The sequence below is a fragment of the Taurulus bubalis genome (genome assembly GCF_910589615.1).
Source record: "Taurulus bubalis genome assembly, chromosome: 14".
Lineage (NCBI taxonomy): Eukaryota > Metazoa > Chordata > Actinopteri > Perciformes > Cottidae > Taurulus > Taurulus bubalis.
This window is the reverse complement of record NC_136602.1, coordinates 21,568,565-21,586,952: the sequence shown is the minus strand read 5'-3', so window position 1 is coordinate 21,586,952 and position 18,388 is coordinate 21,568,565. Positions and strand designations below refer to the sequence as shown.

Below are 18,388 nucleotides of genomic sequence, written 5' to 3'. Positions count from 1 at the left end.
GCTTTCCACCAAAGGATTTGTCACTTGTCATTTGTTGGTCACCCTTTTTTGCCAGTGTATCAACGTTTGGTGTCAGTTTGGTTGTGGCAATTCTCAGGACAGATCTGAGGTGTTCATCAGTTCACGGGGATGTGTTGGTGTTCTTTAGTGCTCACAGGTAGAGCCAAACAACACCAGTATCCTCTATGCAATCCTCCTGCTGTTTAGTGAAGCATAAAACTCATCCAGTTTAAGGCAGTTGAACTTCTCCTTTAAGACAAAGTCACATTGAAGATCAATGATGATGAATGACGCCCCAGAATTGCGCCGTATAAACTGGCCCGATTCTGGCGTCAATAACCAGGGCCAGCATCAGCCCGAACCCGGCACACCAGAAGAAACGCGTCGGCCCGGGTCCGGTTGCCGACTTGGCTGATACTCGGGATGAACGATGCCCCAGAATCGGGACGATTAATTTCTATAATGCCAGATTCGACTCGGCAGCCATCAACGGGCCAGAACCTGCTTTAGTGCTGGCTGCCGATAAACCTGGCTGCCATGTTTCAGCTAGAATAAGCCCGTGTCTGTAACAGCTAAATCTGGGGCAAATAGATATGGCAAAAATTAAATGAGCCAAAGCTGGCTCACATTTGTCCGCATCAGCCGACACTCGGCACCAATACGGCGGAGTCCGCTGGCTACCTGGGAGGGGACATGACAGCTGAAGTAACTTTTTTTTTTTTAATCAGAGAACCTGGAACTCTGTTATTCAGCTTTAAAAACGTAATTATTTTAATAAGGGCTATTAGAGTGTTCGTACTGAGGAGTGGGATCAACTGAAACGCTGGGTATTAAAGGAAAAGGGCTAAATGAATGCGGTCTTTACTATAATTTGAACAATTTTGCACCAATATTAATATTCGGCGGGCCAGTTTAAAATGCACAACGGGCCGTATACTGCCTGCGGGCCGAATTTTGCCCACCCCTGCTATAAACCATAAACACTTTGTACAGTGAATTATCGAGTGTAACCAAGACCAACTTCAACGCTGTGAGCACCAGCAAAATCCAATCCCCCTCTGTTGTATTGGAGCGAACGCAATTGCTAATAAAACAAAAACTCTCTGCATGTATGAATATCACAAGAGCTAAATTAGATGTTTTTTTTGTGTAATCAGTGTGAACTGAACTGTCCATATACGTATGACATCCTCATTGTTATACTAATGGCTGTAAATGAGAATGTGGATTATCAAGCGCAGTATGCCGAGTAACTCCTGTCCGAGCTCATGTTTTCTATATGCTCCTTGTGAGATGGGAAGGCCCTCTTTGGAGCATCTCTGTGAAGCAGAGAGAGGAGGTAAGAGTTGTGAAAGTTCTCATTCCCACGTAGCCGCAATGATACAGTTCAGCATCTTTTGTCATTAATGAGCATTTTTAACAAGTGCTGGATAGTACAGAGTCTGAGAGAGGGTGAGACAGAAAGAGCAGAGCAACACATGGGGAACTAGAAGACAGAAGGCGTTGGCAGCTATACACTCCTGCAAGGAAATATACACAGGATACTACTGTACGCTCATTAAAATGCCCTCAGTTTGTCCTAGCAGAGTGGCTTGTCCAGCAGGCAACAATATCCCACAGATTAAACTTAAACCTTACACGACTTGATGAGGGAAAAGAGCTTGACTTTGTCTTGGTGCATCTACTTGCCATCTGCACCTAATCAATCCATCACGGAATGCACGAAAAACCAAATATTCCTCCAGCAATTGCTCAGAGAAGACAGGCACGTGCAATATCATTCAACCAATTACAGAGGAGTAAAGTGCTTTGTGTAATATGCCGTGAATGCCGTGCCAGGTCCCCAATTACATTTAGAAATGTGTCCCGCTCGGAGATGAGCGTTAAATAATGAAAGCAGCCTCCATTCACCCACATATCAGACTCAAGGGAAGAGTAAGGTCATTTCGAGTCACAGCAATTATCAAATGTGTGCTTCACAGGCCCAGAGTCAAAATTAATATCCCAAAGTATCTCCGCTGTGTAAATTGTTTCTTACAGTTAACAGCTGTTGGTTTCTGGAGGGAAATGTGCCTCAAGCCTTAATGAATCAAAGAATTTGGAGGTTTTCCACAAAGTGCCACATGTGGAACACAAAGTACATGCAAAAGAGTCCATTGACTTTTGGGCCAAAGCTGATTTTAGAGCAAACATGCACTTGTATATACAATAAATATACAAAATGCACAGACAGACAGGGCAGGCGACAGACACAGGCTGCGCAGACCACATAGAAAGTGTAAAAACATAGGATAGTCACCAGAGATTTACTAAAAAAACATGTTCAATTTCCTGTAGGATCTCAAGCTCTCTAAAGACGTTTCGGACCTCATCTCTCTCTATGCACTGCTGTTTGTTCATGTACTTCATGGCGTACATTTTCTCGGTGTCCCTCTTTTGCACAATGCATACCTGCAGAGGAGGACAGAAGGGAGAAAAAGAGCAGGAGAAAAAGAGACAAATGAGCATATTAGATAAACGTGTATTTAGACAGTTTGTGTTCAAAATCTTCGAGTGAGTTGATAACAACAACGACATGATGCTAATTGCAGCACTGTATTGGCAGGGTAAGAGAATTACATCACTGCTAAGGTGTCTGTGCCAAGTTTCGGCTCAACAAATGTGGCCGAGCTCTTATGCAAATGAATGTTTTCAAAATAGCACACAGCATCTTTCAGCTGTTGATCAATGCGATTGTTAAACTACATGCCCTATACCCGATGCATTAAAACATGCTGTCGCGCTGAGCAACTTCAGTTAACTTTATTCAAGTTTGTGCGGCAAAAACCAACTTCCAAGCAAATCACCTTGTTATTTATTCATCGCAAGTGTGGCAGTAAAAAGGTCAGGAGCAGGACGGACTACGGAGAGGTCAGAGTCATTACCGTAACGTTACTGTGGCAACTACAGTCATTAAACGGATCATGTGTCTGCTGGAAAAAAAACCTGCCCTGCAGAAATAAATATTCACTCATTCTTGTTTTTTTTTGTGTCACCAGAGACCAGATACTTTTAATAAAAATGTATTTTTCCAGAAGAGCAAAGGTAGAATAACAGTTGGAGGAAGAATATCAGGGTAAGCCAATCAGAGGCAGAGTAGGGCGGGTGATGCCTTCCCCATCCTCGGAAAAAAGTAACGCTTGCGTTATTGTCGATTGCGGAGTTGCAGGGGAGCAATCGACCGCTCTTGCCCCTTGGCTGCTGGGAACCCATGTCAGTTCGGAGCAGGCCGATTGCATTGCCCCTCTCCTTCCCTCTGACAGTGATGTTTGCAGCGTTGTCGAAGTACCGCTTATCTCTCAGGCAAGCAAAGCAGAGTTTGGTTGTAACGTTCGTTCATCCAGCAACAAAAGAACTGCAGTCAACGAGACGATTGAACATGTTGTGTGTCCAAACTGCCCCAACTTCCACGCTGTGCATTCATGGGTTCCCAGAAATATACATCCCACATGTGTGAAGTTGATCGGATGAACAGGTTCTCTGAGACTGAGATTCCTTGCTTTATAGTTAGATTAGATGGATGAAAAGAAGAAATGAAGAAGGACAGGGTAGGTTTGGATTAATACTAAACTGCCAAAAGTACATGGAGAGGGTTATTGCCGCTACAATAAAATTGCTTTATTTGGAGAGGAGGCAATAAATGCAGCAACCAATTGTATTAATATACAACATTTGTATTGAAATAGAGTTGGAAAAAAATAATCTGAATCTATCCTTTAATGTGGCTTCTCAGCAACCTCCCATGAGTGGTTAGATCCAATTTATATGACTCTGGCGCAGGGATACCACCAACGCTCTGTACTGTCAGTAAAAACGCCTAAGTGGGCCGGAGGGAAAACGTACAGTGGCTTCAAATACAGAATGACTAACGAGACACAAAAATAGTGTTGGGTCTTTATTTCTTTAACCTCATTTATTCAATAGCATGGGAAAAAAAGGCTGTTTTCCTCAATAGAGGAAAGGGATTGAACTCAAGTTAGATTTCTGATGGGGCTTCTTGTGTACACACAGTAATTGAGAAACACACACATAAAGAGAGGAAGTTCACATCATTATTCACTGTCAAAGTACTTAGGGAATAAATCCAAAGCAGCCGTTTTGACTCCCGGTGATCCGAGTGTTGCACTTGACCATCCTGTGAAGCATTAAATGCTAAACATCCCCCTTCTATTTCGGTCATACAAACAGAAGGTCTTAGCTGGATTGAATTGTCCACCAAGGCAGAGGTGCGCTTATTAAAGTCTGAGCCAGACAGATGGCTGTTTTACACAGCACTCACGCCATCTCAGCTCGTCAATTTCTCATTTGTTTGGTCTTTAAGTCTGGAAAGAATAGAGGAACAAATGCAAATGCAGAGAGAAATTCTCCCTTGCAGATGCGTTTGTTTTTGCAGCTGTGCAGATGCATGGTTTAATACCTTCATCCTACTAATGGTTACTTTGATGTCTGCTGTATTCAAATTACTTTTGCATTACAAACAAATCCTAAAGATGATTGAAATTGAAAATGTGTTGCTAACAAAGATTTCCAATTGCACTAGTGGACTTTCTTCACTTACTTTAACGGGGACAAAGAATATTTTAAGAGTGTAAAAGTAGGTGTTAAATGTGGTGTTAAAATGAACATTTTCCATGTGGTAACAGCAGGAAATATATTACTGAGTAAAACACCAGCTATTTGATTGTGCTCTTGGTTTTCCCTTGAGCACACAGCTCAAAATGAGTGCCAGGTCTGGCTTGGCTTACTCTCCCGTTTCCACCACCTGGATCTCCTCCAAGACCAGATTCCCTCTACCATTGTCATGTTCATTAGCTCATCACAGCTGAAATCCATCCAACCTGCCCGTTGCTCCTCCTTCATAAACGGTCTATTTAGAGTCCCACCCCTTCTGGCAGACAATCATGGGACCTTATTTTGTTTAAGTACCATAGTCCGAGAAACAAATACATTTTTGATCCCGTTTGAACCGTCCCATGAATTGTACATATGTTTGTCAATTTAAAAAGATAACTTTGCACATTAAGAAAGTCGCGGTTGGTCCCAAAACTGTTAAAGACTGCGAAAATACGTAATTAGAAAGGCAACACACCCAAAAAGCAAATGGGTGATACTGCAGCTACGATGGCTGTGCTTTCACGGGAAGAACTCACAGAAATGGGTCTCGCTAGTTCTTTGCTTCTTGGCTGACAAAAATAAAAAAGTTTTTGGATAAAACACATTGGGGAAGATAACGTTGCATTTGTGCGTAAAACATAGTCAAGTTACCTTGCTACGTTGTGCAAGACGAGAGTTGTAGTTCACCGAGTGGTTTAATGCAAAACTAAATGGTGCTACAACAAACTGGGACTCCCTTGAAATTAACTTTTAAATTGACAAACAAGGCTATACGGTGGTGCAATGGCTAGCACTGTCACCTCACAGCAAGAGGGACTCGGGTTCGATCCCTGATCCTGGGCGGTCCTTCTGTGTGGAGTTGGCAGTTCTCCCCGTGGCAGTGTGGGTTCCCTTTAGGTTCTCCGGCTTCCTCCCATAGCCCAAATACATGCAGCTTAGGTTAATTGGAGACTCTATGCCCGTAGGTGTGAATGTGAGTGTGAATGATCGTCTGTCTCATTATGTGCCCTGCAATAAACTGGCGACCTGTCCAGGGGGTGAACCCTGCCTTAGCCCAATGCCAGCTGGGATCAGCTCCAGCGCCTCGTGACCCTGAATAGGATCAGCGGTTTGGATAATGGAATGGAATTTACAAACATTATACGTGTAATTCATGGCACAATTAAAATGGGATCAAAAATACATTTCTCTCATGCTCTCCAAAATAAGCTAACACGAGGGACACAGGGAGATACTTTGCCTATCTATTAGCTATGTGGGTTGACGATAACGGAAAAGTTTACCACTCTAAATTGCAGTGATCGTAATTTTCAACCAGTAAGACAAAAGCAGCTTCTCATTTCCTAATCAAGCTAACGTTAGCTCCATGAGTTGGTTGAAAACGCACATTCCAAAAAGTAAAACATTTACAACCGACCGTGATTTTGTTCTAACAGTTTGGTTGCTTAGATTAATTTGTGGTTTGTATTTTCAAGCAGTATAATGTGTCATTGTGTAGCGCTACCTTATATTACATTGCTGGGGTTTCTGCCATACAAACCCAAATCCAACAAAGTACGGGGCAGAGCTGCTAACGTTAGCTTCAACGCTGATAACATTAACGCTGATAGCATTAACGACAGACTTCATTAACGACAGACTTCCCAAACATGTTTTTGACATAACCTTTAACTACTTACTATAGGTAGTAAGCTAATAGTTAGCCAGACATGCTGCTGCATCGGTTACTACTCACGTTACATGAGAGCAGATAATTACTGTTCAATCATTCCTTACATTTTCGTAAGTATCAATAAATATGTATATGTATTGCTATCAATATGATTGTCATTTTAGTCCCTGCAGACTTTTAATGTCCAATGGCTTAAATGCTGGTACAGAGGCCTTCCCATAGAAAATATATGATTCCGTGGGTAAAGTCAAATATAATTCAATATAAAAAGGTGGAAATATCAGCAGAAAATGTTGCATATTGGCAGTTCAAATTCTATAATTCTTCTATTGAATTTCAAGTCTCACTATCAATTCAACCATACCACATACTTCCCTTTTAGACTTTTTAGCCCTCGGAATGATAAAGCGCAGCCCTCCCTTTTTCCATCTCCCTCATGGAGCTCAGCACAGACCCAGTTTATCAGCCAGGCCAGTCTGTCCCATTTGCACTGTGCTGGAGTTAGACCGAACAAACTCCTTTAAATCCTGCAAACAAGGATCCAAAAGGTTATCTCACACATTTTCAGCCTTCTGCTGTTAAGGCAAATAAGCCTCTTTCCCATATGCACCTCAACCCATTTATGTTCAAGCAATTTCCTGTGTCTGCATCATCTGAGAACAGGAAACAGAGCAGGAGGCACAGACTGGCTCAGGACCTATTTTGGAAATCTTATTTATGGCTCTGTTGGGAGCAAAAGCAGTATCATTCTTTAATAGAGCATGCCGAAAACCTCTTACATACAACCAAGGGAGCCAATCACAAGATACCACCACTGTACACACTACATGTAACATCAAACTGCCTTGTGCAAGTGAGAAACAGCCACGTTGTGTATAAAAAAACTTGTGAGGAAATTTTCTATCTGCCTGCGAGAGACGGATGAAAACCACAACATCATCTCGATAACTCTAAAATGCTGCACTCACAGTACAGCACTCAGTAGATGTCACATTTATTTTCTATTACTGTTGCAGAACACATTCCCTACGAGATATGATCTGTTGAGTTGAGGGCACTACCAAGGAGAGTGTTTAAAAAAAAGAAATAGTCCCCCGCTCGCAACTCCATCACTTTGTGGCCGAATGGAATATGGGAAGCGACATGTTGGATTATCTATTTAAAGCCGGCGTAGAGAGATGAATGGTAGGAAGTAAATCTAAAATCCTACGCCCTAATTTCAAAATGTGAATACAGACTGTATACGCATGTTTTCAGTTGTGGCAATTTTCATTAAGTATCATCCTTCAGTTTCATTATTTCTTCGCCTTTACATTTCTTATGTGGCTTCGTTCAAATACAGTATGTGCCCTCTATGGTGGCTGTTGAGACTCCTGCCCCCAGATTTATGAGTTTCAAATCTGAGGAAATTACAACTGCATGTTACCAATCTCCGTACCTATCGGCTATTGGTCTAACGACAACTTAGCCTCGTGAGGCAATCGACAATATTTAGTGTAGTGTAGCCAGCCGATATCCAGACCAATACTTCCTTTTCCGTGTATGGTCATCGTTTACTGTCCGATTAGCCACTTGAGACGCGAGAATGGAGTTGGAATTGAGAGAAGACATCTGCGACTGAATTATTTATTTATTAAGTAGCCAGTTAACACGACGTGAACAGTTTATTTTTTTAGGTAATAAACCTAAATCGTCAACAGACTATAGCCGTTTCAACGTTTTTGAGATTGCATTTTCCGCCAATGCTTTCAGCCTCTGTAGCTTGCAAAAGGAGCAAATGTTTACCAGCATGCAGGCTTAAACGTGATTGGCTAATACAACTCAGACTACAAATGGAAACCAGAACACTACTGACACGAAAAATCTTGTCCCGTTGCCCACACATTAAGCATGCACAGATGTCGGTTTATAGAGATGAGCATGTGACTGATCTTGGAGCTCCAAGTACGTTGCTTTGCTCTGTGAAAGAACTTATGGCTGACTGTGGTTACCCAAGATGAATATAGCTTTACACATGAACCGGTGTTGCATGTTTATTGCAGGAACTCTAAAGAGAGTTGACAGAGGCGGAAAGAGAAAACATTCAGGGCAGCAGCCAGCCAACCGGTGAATGTATGTAACGGAAATATTTCATTGCTCTGTTATGATTTAGTGCAATTACACCTCAAAACTCTGTGCACGTCCCTTAGTTCAAGTTCACCTCAGTAAGTTTGTTTACTGTATATTGACAGACTTTTGGATTCATGTTATTCCTGATCATGCTGTGTTGACCATATTTTCTGTAGCTATAGAATATTGCATTACATCCAGCTATATTTAGATTTTCTTTATTGAGGATAAGGATTGTGCCAGCTGTGCAGAGTATAAAACCCAGAGGTTCGCAACCAATCAGATACCACACTGTTAGTCATCCCTCACCAGTCCCATTTTATCTGGAATCCTCAAGTGCCGGTCAGCGGAGTAAAATGACAACTTTTGAAAAGGATGTATTCATATATTCATTGGGCATATTAACAATTCAATACATTAGACCCGTTTAGTATGGAGCAGAAGAAAGTAACAATTTTGAGGCGAGAGCTGTGAGGCAGAATAGTTTGCAAGCTATTTGCATATGAATAGAGACATTTTCAACATGATTGAAACCTCAGAGATGGGAGATTGTGGCTATCGCTGTGCCGCGCCGGCAAGGGCGAGGCCCCTGCAGAGTGATGGCTTCTCAGACCAATTCTCTCCAAGCAGTAATGGACACTAAAGTGTTCCTAATTAATTCTGTAACATTACCTACAAAATGCTAATGGGGGCATGAGCCAGTCCACTGTTAAACTGCAGGCGAGGTTTTCATTGTTAACTTCTAATCCAGGAACACCTGCTATTTAGATTGCATTTGAATTTTTTTGCACAGGTAAAGGTCATTCTGTTTGTCCAAGAGGCAGGGTTGGAAGCCAGGGGCAAGTCTGGGGATGGTGCCAAATTTCTCTGCTGGCTGGCTGATTGTACATGGGGAGAGAGCTGGCTAAAGAACTGGCATATAGACCAGGCTCTGGATTTTCTAGCCTCTAGCCAGCACAATTTATCCAATAAAAAAGGAACGCATGGGGCTGTCCAAAGAACAACTTGGCCTCAAATCTTAGCAAATAAACTTACCTCATAACATCATAAATATATGACTAAATAAGCTTATAATCTTAAGCATTTCTTAAAGATGCAAGACACGAGATTGGGAGTTATCAGCTGTAACCATCAGCTGTAACCATCGCATGAGAGCAGTGCAGAGCGGCGGCCATGAGCCAACTAACTAGCGGGGCCCGTTGACAAGCATTGAAAAAAAGCACGACAGTAAGCAAGACAGTGTATCTCAAAATGTACTACTTCTGCCTATGTTCTCTGTAATGAAGGAGCATGTGCCCCAGTGCAACAGGGTGGCTCACTGATGTGTTTCATAGTTTTTGGACAACAATGGAGCTCTATGGCACAGAGGAATATCAGGCTTAAGACACACAGACAATATTTGTGAATGGACTACATTCATTGCTGTTTTGGGTCTTTTCATGGGATTTGTTGAGAAATTAAAAAATATCACCGATGTTATCCATTACTGTGCTGCCCTCACTTGTATTCACTTGCTAAGCATTTTAATTAAAATGAGGACTTGTTTAAGGGGGAGCAGCACCAAATGTACACCAGTTGTTTTTGAGCATTTATTTACATACAGCTCCAGGTGACAATGAATTCAGTGCCGGGATCCATCAGCCTGCCCTAGTACCTAGAACTTGAATGGTGTCGCGGTTAATGATCAAATACAATTGAAGGGAAAAAATAATTCACTTGGGCTGTGTCTAGGTTATACTTGGTTCCAGTAGCGGGCCGTGGTTTTGGACGTACGCCTGCTGTGTAACCGGCGCACCAGCACGATCATTTAAAAAAATAAATATATATACCAATTATAAAAAAATAAATATTGTAATTCAAACTTTGTGATTCTTGGCTCCAGATTCCACTTCTCCAAGCAGCGAGGAAGGACGACAGCACTAGCAACCGGGTGAGACGCTGTCACAACGTTGGCTGTAATGTCGCGCACACACACACACACACACACACACACACACACACACACACACACACACACACACACACACACACACACACAGAAGTGCGGCGCCTTTTGATGTGGTGGAATTCAAAGTCACGCACAACGCACGTCAAGGAATGCTACAGACGAGAGCACCTGCCCGCCTCACCTTTCGATGCTCACTTTTAATAGTCTTGAGTTCTGGTGAAACTAACTTTGTTTTTTTGCGGCACAAATAACAAGGAGCTCGTCGAGCTGTTTCCTGGAGTTAATCTCCATAGGGTCAGCCGGGGGCGCCTGCAGGCAGAGAAACACGTTCCTGCAATTGAACAACACATTCTAGCGCTCTAAATGTCCCCATAGATATTCAATTCACCCATGTTCTAAAAACTTTTGAGGAGCTCTAATGAGGCAATACACGCTGCAATTAGAGAATAACAATGGCAGGTCCAACCTGGCTTGTGAGGAGACCAGCAATTGTTAACTCAGTAAAAACAATATTCCATTTCATTTTTTAAAGGCAAAAGTAATTATTAAGCCAATTTTTGGTTGCAAAATGTTAAGGCGGCGACGGCCAAAAAGCGGCTCTCAAGACTTCAAAACTGTAGTCCATGAACCAATGGTTGACATTGCAATGACTATACGACCACTTCTTACATACATTCCATGGGTAAAGATTATTTAGGTAAAGATGCTGTATTAGATATTGTTGACATTTAAAAAGGAGCAATACAGGCGCTACCAATGCACAAGGCACCGTTTACCATCTGTATAAGACGCATAGGCTTTCAAGTAACTCCAATGTAAACCCATCCGTGGCAATATTAGACACTCGGAGCAACTGCTCCGTAAATCAGGTGACGTAATATAAAGTGCAAAAAAGTAGGGGTGGATGGATGGGTCAAATTAACATAGGACATTCACCCAGGACACGGCTGTTCATGTCCCATGTGAAAACCCAAAGTTTGCATTGACATATTTTATGTTACGTTAGTATGTCGGGTCACGTAGGTTACGGAACTGAAGTTTTGTAAGAAACATCATTATCAAACCAGGATCTCTTCCTAAACCTAACCAGCTAGTTTTGTTTTTTTAAACCAAAGGGATGTCAAATGGTCCTGAACAAGTATATGTCGAGTTGAGAATTAGAACTGGTTGCTATAGTCATGTCCAAATGTATATAAAACGATGATACAAAATCTCAAACAGCAGCTGTCTTCCTAAATTTTCTGAAAAACATTACGCCGAGGCTCAATGTGACTGAAGATCATCAGACTAATTATATATTCCACTGAGAGGCTCTGTCCGACTCCAACTCCAGCCTTTTCACCCTGGTGCTGGATGGGTGGATGATTATTTGGTAAGGTCATTAGATAATGATTCCACAGGGCATTGGAGAGTTCACAACAATAAAATCCTATTTAGTTGGTGAAATCCATGTTTTATTGGTATGCTTCAGTATGACTCAATAAAGATGCATCTGTTACCTCTAGAGTTTCTGTGATTACTATCACTACTGATGGTACTGCTACTACTTTATATTGCTACTGAAAAATGTGTGCTCTTATTACTATTACTATCCTACTACAGTAGGACTGAAGCATACTGATAAAACACTTCAGTAAGACTGAAGCATACCGATAAAAAAAACTAAAACAGTCCATTTGTTCATGCAGGTAATTCTTTAGTTCAACTTAATAAAACCCAAGAGGTACGTTCTCCTTCAATTTCATTAAAACTTTAGCTGGACTCAGGTCCCATAAAATAACTTATTCTGTGGTATGAAAACAATGAAAAGCTCCTATAGTATTCTTTTATTAACTGAGGGATTTCTAACGCTTGAGTATTACGCTGTCAGAGATATGAAAGAAGACGAGGTGTGGAAAATATTGCAGCAGACTGACAGGCCTGTAGGCAAGAGCCTCAAACTATGCTCAAAATATGATGTGAGGAAGTTCATTACGAGCCTTTAATAATGCGTTTAATCCATCACAGAGGAGATATTAAATCTTACCTACCACTACAATCAACACAATTATCTATACCGGGTCAGAGTGAAGTGCTTGTTGAAGGGCACTTTGAAATGACAAAGAATAACAACCTTATATATAGCAGATGATTGGTGGTATTTGACGTATAAATACAACACTAGAGTTTGTCAGGGTTTGGTTATTGTATTATCATAATATAGTTTTTGTGTAAAAAACATTATGGCTTACTGCTATCTGGCTTTTTTAGTTGAACCAACTAAACGTCTCATTGTGTTTAAAAATCTTCTGAAACGATATATTTTATCAAACTGTTGCTGCCATTTATTTATTTTTTGAGCAGGGCCGTTTTTCTTCAACCAATTACGTTGTACGTAACGGACATATCCAAAACATACACTACAACAACACGGAGGCTGAAATAGGTGTTGCAACCGTCTCAAAAATGTGCGTGAATTGATTTGTTGCAAAAATGTTTCACATTTATTACGCATTCAATGCTTGCAAAAGACTTTAGAATTATGGATATTTTTGGACAACATCCTTAAAAAAATCCAGAGGAGAATGTCTTCAGTAAGATGAAGAGCAACAGTCTGAGCTATATGAAATAGACCTAGTTCATGAAAGCCATTTTCACGTCAAAGTAGGAAAAGCAAATGATAAAGTCAATCCTTGTCTTAAAATCATAACTCAATCACCTGTGTTCAGTATTTATAGCACCACAATATCATTGGTCACAATTAGAACATGATTGAGAGATCAAAAGGGTGACACAAGGTCCTGGGACAGATTCTCTTACCACATTCCTGTGGTATCAGGTGATGTATTGCTAGCTTCTCTCCGTCCTTGTGTGCCCGGCCTCTGAGAGGGTGAATCTCACCAAATAAAAATAAAAGCCCAAACTCCCTTTCTGCCGCTCTAAATCTTTCATACGTTTGGAAATAGTGATCTAGGTCTGCGGCCTGGAACTCTGCCTCAGCCTCTGGCTCTTCGCCATCCACTCCGACCTCCCTCTGCTTAATCCCGATGTCCCTCCTTGAACAAATGCACGCTCTCAATGCTTATTAGCTGAACATGTCACTCAGCCACACAAAAAAGAAAAGAAAAAACAGCATCGCTGTTAGATCCCAGGGATGGCAGCATACCGTTTATCTTACCCCTAATCCCCCCCACTGCCGTGCTATAGTTATCAGTCCTATCAAAATGGCTTGCAGAGAGAAGAAAAAGGACGGGGTGTTACATTTAGTGGACTCAGTTAGGAAGCTGCAGATGTTTCTGTTTTCTAGGTCAGATAACTGCCAAGTCGACCAGAAGCCTCTGGCTGAGACACATGGGGAAACACGAACCGATAGAAGACCACTGGTTGAGGGGAGGTTGGGGGGGGAGAAAGAGAAGGGGGCATCTTGTGCCTCCTCTCTAGAGTTCAGCAGAAATATACTGTACGTTAAGTGCTGACATCCATCATTCTCTCGGATTAACTTTTCAGCTTGTGTTTTGCTGTCGGAGAGCGGCAATTGAAAAAGAGTAGCCCGAGAAACACGCACAAACTCTTGCCAATGCTGCATTTGGGCGAGAGTGCTTTGAGAGAGTGAGAGAGAGAGATGACGGCGAGGCGAACACGCTTTCAGGGTCTGATGAACATGTCATCCGGGGAGAAGACGGAATATTTTGCTCTTTCATTCGGTTCATTCCACTGGATGTCTTCTGCTCCACGTCAACTGCCGTTGGCCCCGCAGGAAAATGAAAGTGTTTACTGAGTTTGGCCATCCCTTTTTCGCACAGCTCCAGGATGCCCCATTACAGCATGCATGAGCATTAACAAGCACAGTAATGATTCAGACTTCTTTGAGGCTTGAGCAAAGGGAGGCTTTTTTAGTGCATCAGATAAAGTGTGAGAATCACCTTGTACAGATGAGTGCAAGCATTGTGGAACATGACATTGCACATCAGGACCTTGCATAGACAATCCTCTAACAGCCTAAGTGTGCTTCAGTCTTTTGAAGCAGCCGCCACAAGAAGTCAGGCAACATTATCCAGGGACGTGGTGTCACTGAGGGGGAAAAAAGGCCAGATGGCCCTTTGTGAAAACATTTCAAAGTCCGCTGCCCGCATGAGCGGCAGGGTGGTGATGTTTCTAGACAGTGTGGAGAAGGCCATGGTGGTGGTGAGCAGGGTCGTGGTGGTAAACGGCTCGCAGGAGAACAGCAGAGGAGAGGAGGTACCGGACCCCACGGATCCCTTTCCAGAGCTGGTTTTCGTTCCGGACCCGAGTGGGGTCCCTGGAACATTACTGAGTGGGACGGACAGTCAGCGTGCGTGGGACACTGTTGAATAAGGACAACCTGACCGGGAGAGCAGAGACCGTGTGGAGACAGAAGATTGTACACGGTGCTGTTGCTGTAATGTTTTTTTTTCTTCTGTTTTTAACCCCACTGTTTCAGATGTACGTCCATTCTGCGAGGCTGTGGAGACCATGCCTCTTTGTTTGTTATGAACGTCACAGACTATGGAGTCGTTTTTTACGTTTTGCACACTGTTTTTAGTAGGTTTTGGTGAGACATGGTCTCAGACCACTTTTATTTTATATTTTGTTATCGTCGTAAGAACAGTTTTTGGGCCTGATATGCCTGAGTGTTAAATAAAGGTTTTGTCAAAGTCTTAGGAGAACACTTTTGCTCCCGTTTATTTATCTACGGTCCAAACTACTCTGCTAAAAAAAAAAACATATACACATGCTAATGAACTTCCTTTCAGGACTGGCCAAACTAGCAATTTGGAAAACAAGCAGAATTGTAATCATTATGTAGCATTTTTTTCCAAAAGAAAGAAAAACATAAACAATTCAAACCACTAAAAGACTTTGAAGTTTGTGTATGAAAGTGGGAAATTATAAGGACTACATGCTGATTACATGCATCTCAAAATGTGAGGGAGACTTAAGATGCACAAAGGCTTTTCTTGGTTTACTGGATGTGTTAGAGGTGTGACTGCATGTTTCATTAAAAGGTTATATAGCTCATACATACTCATCACCATGATAAAGATACCATGAAGGAAATTCTGTTTGATAACGGTCACGGTCTAGTCTAGCAAGCCCTCTTTCAAAAGCTGAGCAGGGAAATCAATCAGGGATATAACTGACCATTAAAATGATTGACACACTGCCCGTTACCTTGATCCCCGTCTTGTTAACCAACATCATGTTTCAGTTCAGGTGTCTGACAGCTCGCTCTTTTTTCTGCTTGGAGGTTTCGTTCCCTGAGCTCACTTTACCGTCAGTGTGCCTGCGGGGCCAAATGTATGAGCACTTTAGCTCTCACAGTTTATTGACTGAATCACTAAGCCCCGCATCCGTTAGTTACGAGCCTTCTGTTTATGCACGATGCATATAGAAAGAAATAAGAAATTATCCTTTATTTATCCCCTTGGGGAAATTCTTCTCTGCATTTGACCCTTCCTTGGTTGGGGAGCGGTGGGCTGCCCTGTGGGGCGCCCGGGGAGCAGCTAGGGGTTCAGTGTCTTGCTCAGGGACACTTCGACATGCAAGTTATGGGGGGACTGAGGATCGAGCTGGCTACCTTGTGGTTGCTGGACGACCACTCATCCCCCTGAGCTACAGCCGCCCCATATGGGGTTTACAATAACTGTGGCAGATTTACATAAATGTAGACACCAACAGTTTCTTATTTGGTGACCCGTCTGTTTTTGCCAGTTGAAATTACATGTGTAACTAGAACATTTCACAAGAAATTTTGAAAGTGTGGCTACTACTGCCGTAAGACGTCGCAATATATATACATTACCGGTAGTGAAATGTGTTATTGAGGTACATTTTATATATATATATATATATATATATATACATATATATATATGCCAACATTAGCTATGAGGGCTTGATGTAAATATGAATAGGACAGCACTTTGCTGCAACATATCACGTGATTACATATGAATACCAGCCCCTATTGTCCTTGATCTCTAAAGAATCAATAACTCCTTGACTTTAAAAAATATATATATATATATATATATATATTATTAATTTTTTGCATAAATATGATCAAAAGTCAAGAGTCTGAGTGCACGCGACCGTATTACCACATGCACACGCGTGCACGTATGTGTGGATTGGATATATATATATATATATATATATATATATATATATATGCCAACATTAGCTGTGAGGGCTTGATGGTGTAAATATGAATGGGACAGCACTTTGCTGCAACATATCACATGATTACACGTGTTCCTCCTGCATGTGTGTGTGTGCCCGCGTGTCACTGGTTGCCATGGTGACTGCCTCGATTGGCTAACTTAAAACAAGTGTGACACTGTCACAGAGCGGGAGACTGGACTGTGGATTTAATGAGAAAACAACCTTTCAAACTATTGTATTTGACAGACAACCGTGAATCCCATCACGAAAATAACGAAATCATGAGAAGCACAAGACTTCTGAGAACGTTTCCATCTACTTAAATATTTGTAAGGATTTATAAATGAGAGCGTAAATTCAGTTTGTAAAGTGCTCACGTTTCCGTCATTAGAGAAAATTGTGGTCCGATTTAACATGGAGGTTGATGGAGCAGTTGGCCGGTCTTCATGTCGCTTTCAGGCTTGCTGACAAAACAGTATAAATTTGTTGGATTCCACAACGCATGTGTACCAACCGACTGACTTTTGAATAGTTCATGCGGACTCCTATCAAAATGAGAACACTGTAGAAAGAACTTACATGTGGAGTTGATTGCTATTATTAAGTATTATCAACTGCTCCATCAACCTCCATGTTAAATCGGACCACAATTTTCTCTCATGACGGAAACGTGAGCACTTTACAAACTGAATTTGTGCTCTCATTTATAAATCCTTACAAATATTTAAGTACACGAAAACGTTCTCAGAAGTCTTGTGCTTCTCATGATTGCGTTATTTTTGCGATGGGATCCACGGTTGTCTGTCAAATACAATAGTTTGAAAGGTTGTTTTCTCATTAAATCCACAGTCCAGTCTCCTGCTCTGTGACAGTGTCACAGCTGCTACCAATTAGCCAATCAATCAAGCTGCCACCATGGCAACCGGTGACAGGCAGGGGCTTTTATGTCTACCTGTCTGTCTCTCTGTCTTCCCTTTCAACATAAAAGCCCCATGATTTAAGTGTATCTTAACATAAAGCTAAAATGAGGATTATTGTATTAAATAGAAAATAAATAGACAATTGTACACAATATGATGTTATGTAATCACGTGATATGTTGCAGCAAAGTGCTGTCCTATTCATATTTCCACCATCAAGCCCTCACAGCTAATGTTGGCATATATATATATATATATATAAAAATAAATAAATAAATAATGTACCTCAATAACACATCTCACTACCGGTAATGTATATATATTGCGACGTCTTACGGCAGTAGTAGCCACACTTTCAAAATTTCTTGTGAAATTTTCTAGTTTTTTATATTGTGCTAAAAGGCTGAGGCTAAACTGAAGATGTTGAAAATGTTACAATCCCTGTTTTCCTTCCTGATTTTTGCTGTGAAAACATCTCCTTCAAACGGACGTATTTATTCAAGTTTCTCGTAAAAAAAACAACATTTTAGTTGATTACATTTCTTATAACATTAGAATTTTCCTTTCGCCCAATACTCGTTTTTACTGTGTAGACTAAAGCTTGAACACAATAAAATATAACTCAATAATAATAATAACTAGAAAATTTCACAAGAAATTTTGAAAGTGTGGCTACTACTGCCGTAAGACGTCGCAATATGTATACATTACCGGTAGTGAGATGTGTTATTGAGGTAACACATCTCTCAATAACACAATAACCTCAATAACCTCAGCCACCTTCAGAATTATCAGATCAAATGACTTTCTTTGAGAGGGTGAAAAACGTAGTTTTTTACACAATGAAAAAAAAAATCCTTAACCGAAAGCCAAATAAAAAAGAGCCAATCAGACTTCTTCTATGGGAGGAGCCTAATCGGA

General features: G+C 41.4%; 1 protein-coding gene across 1 annotated transcript in view; it reads right to left on the bottom strand.

The window, feature by feature from the left end:
* The window catches only part of stk32c (serine/threonine kinase 32C), a gene marked incomplete at both ends in the record, with an annotated part of 147,585 nt that overhangs the window by 34,985 nt on the left and 94,212 nt on the right, over positions 1-18,388 (bottom strand). Inside the window, one exon of the mRNA XM_079229600.1 lies at positions 2,300-2,451. Within this exon, the coding sequence (XP_079085726.1) occupies positions 2,300-2,451 (152 nt within the window). The remainder of the gene's footprint in view (positions 1-2,299; positions 2,452-18,388) is intronic.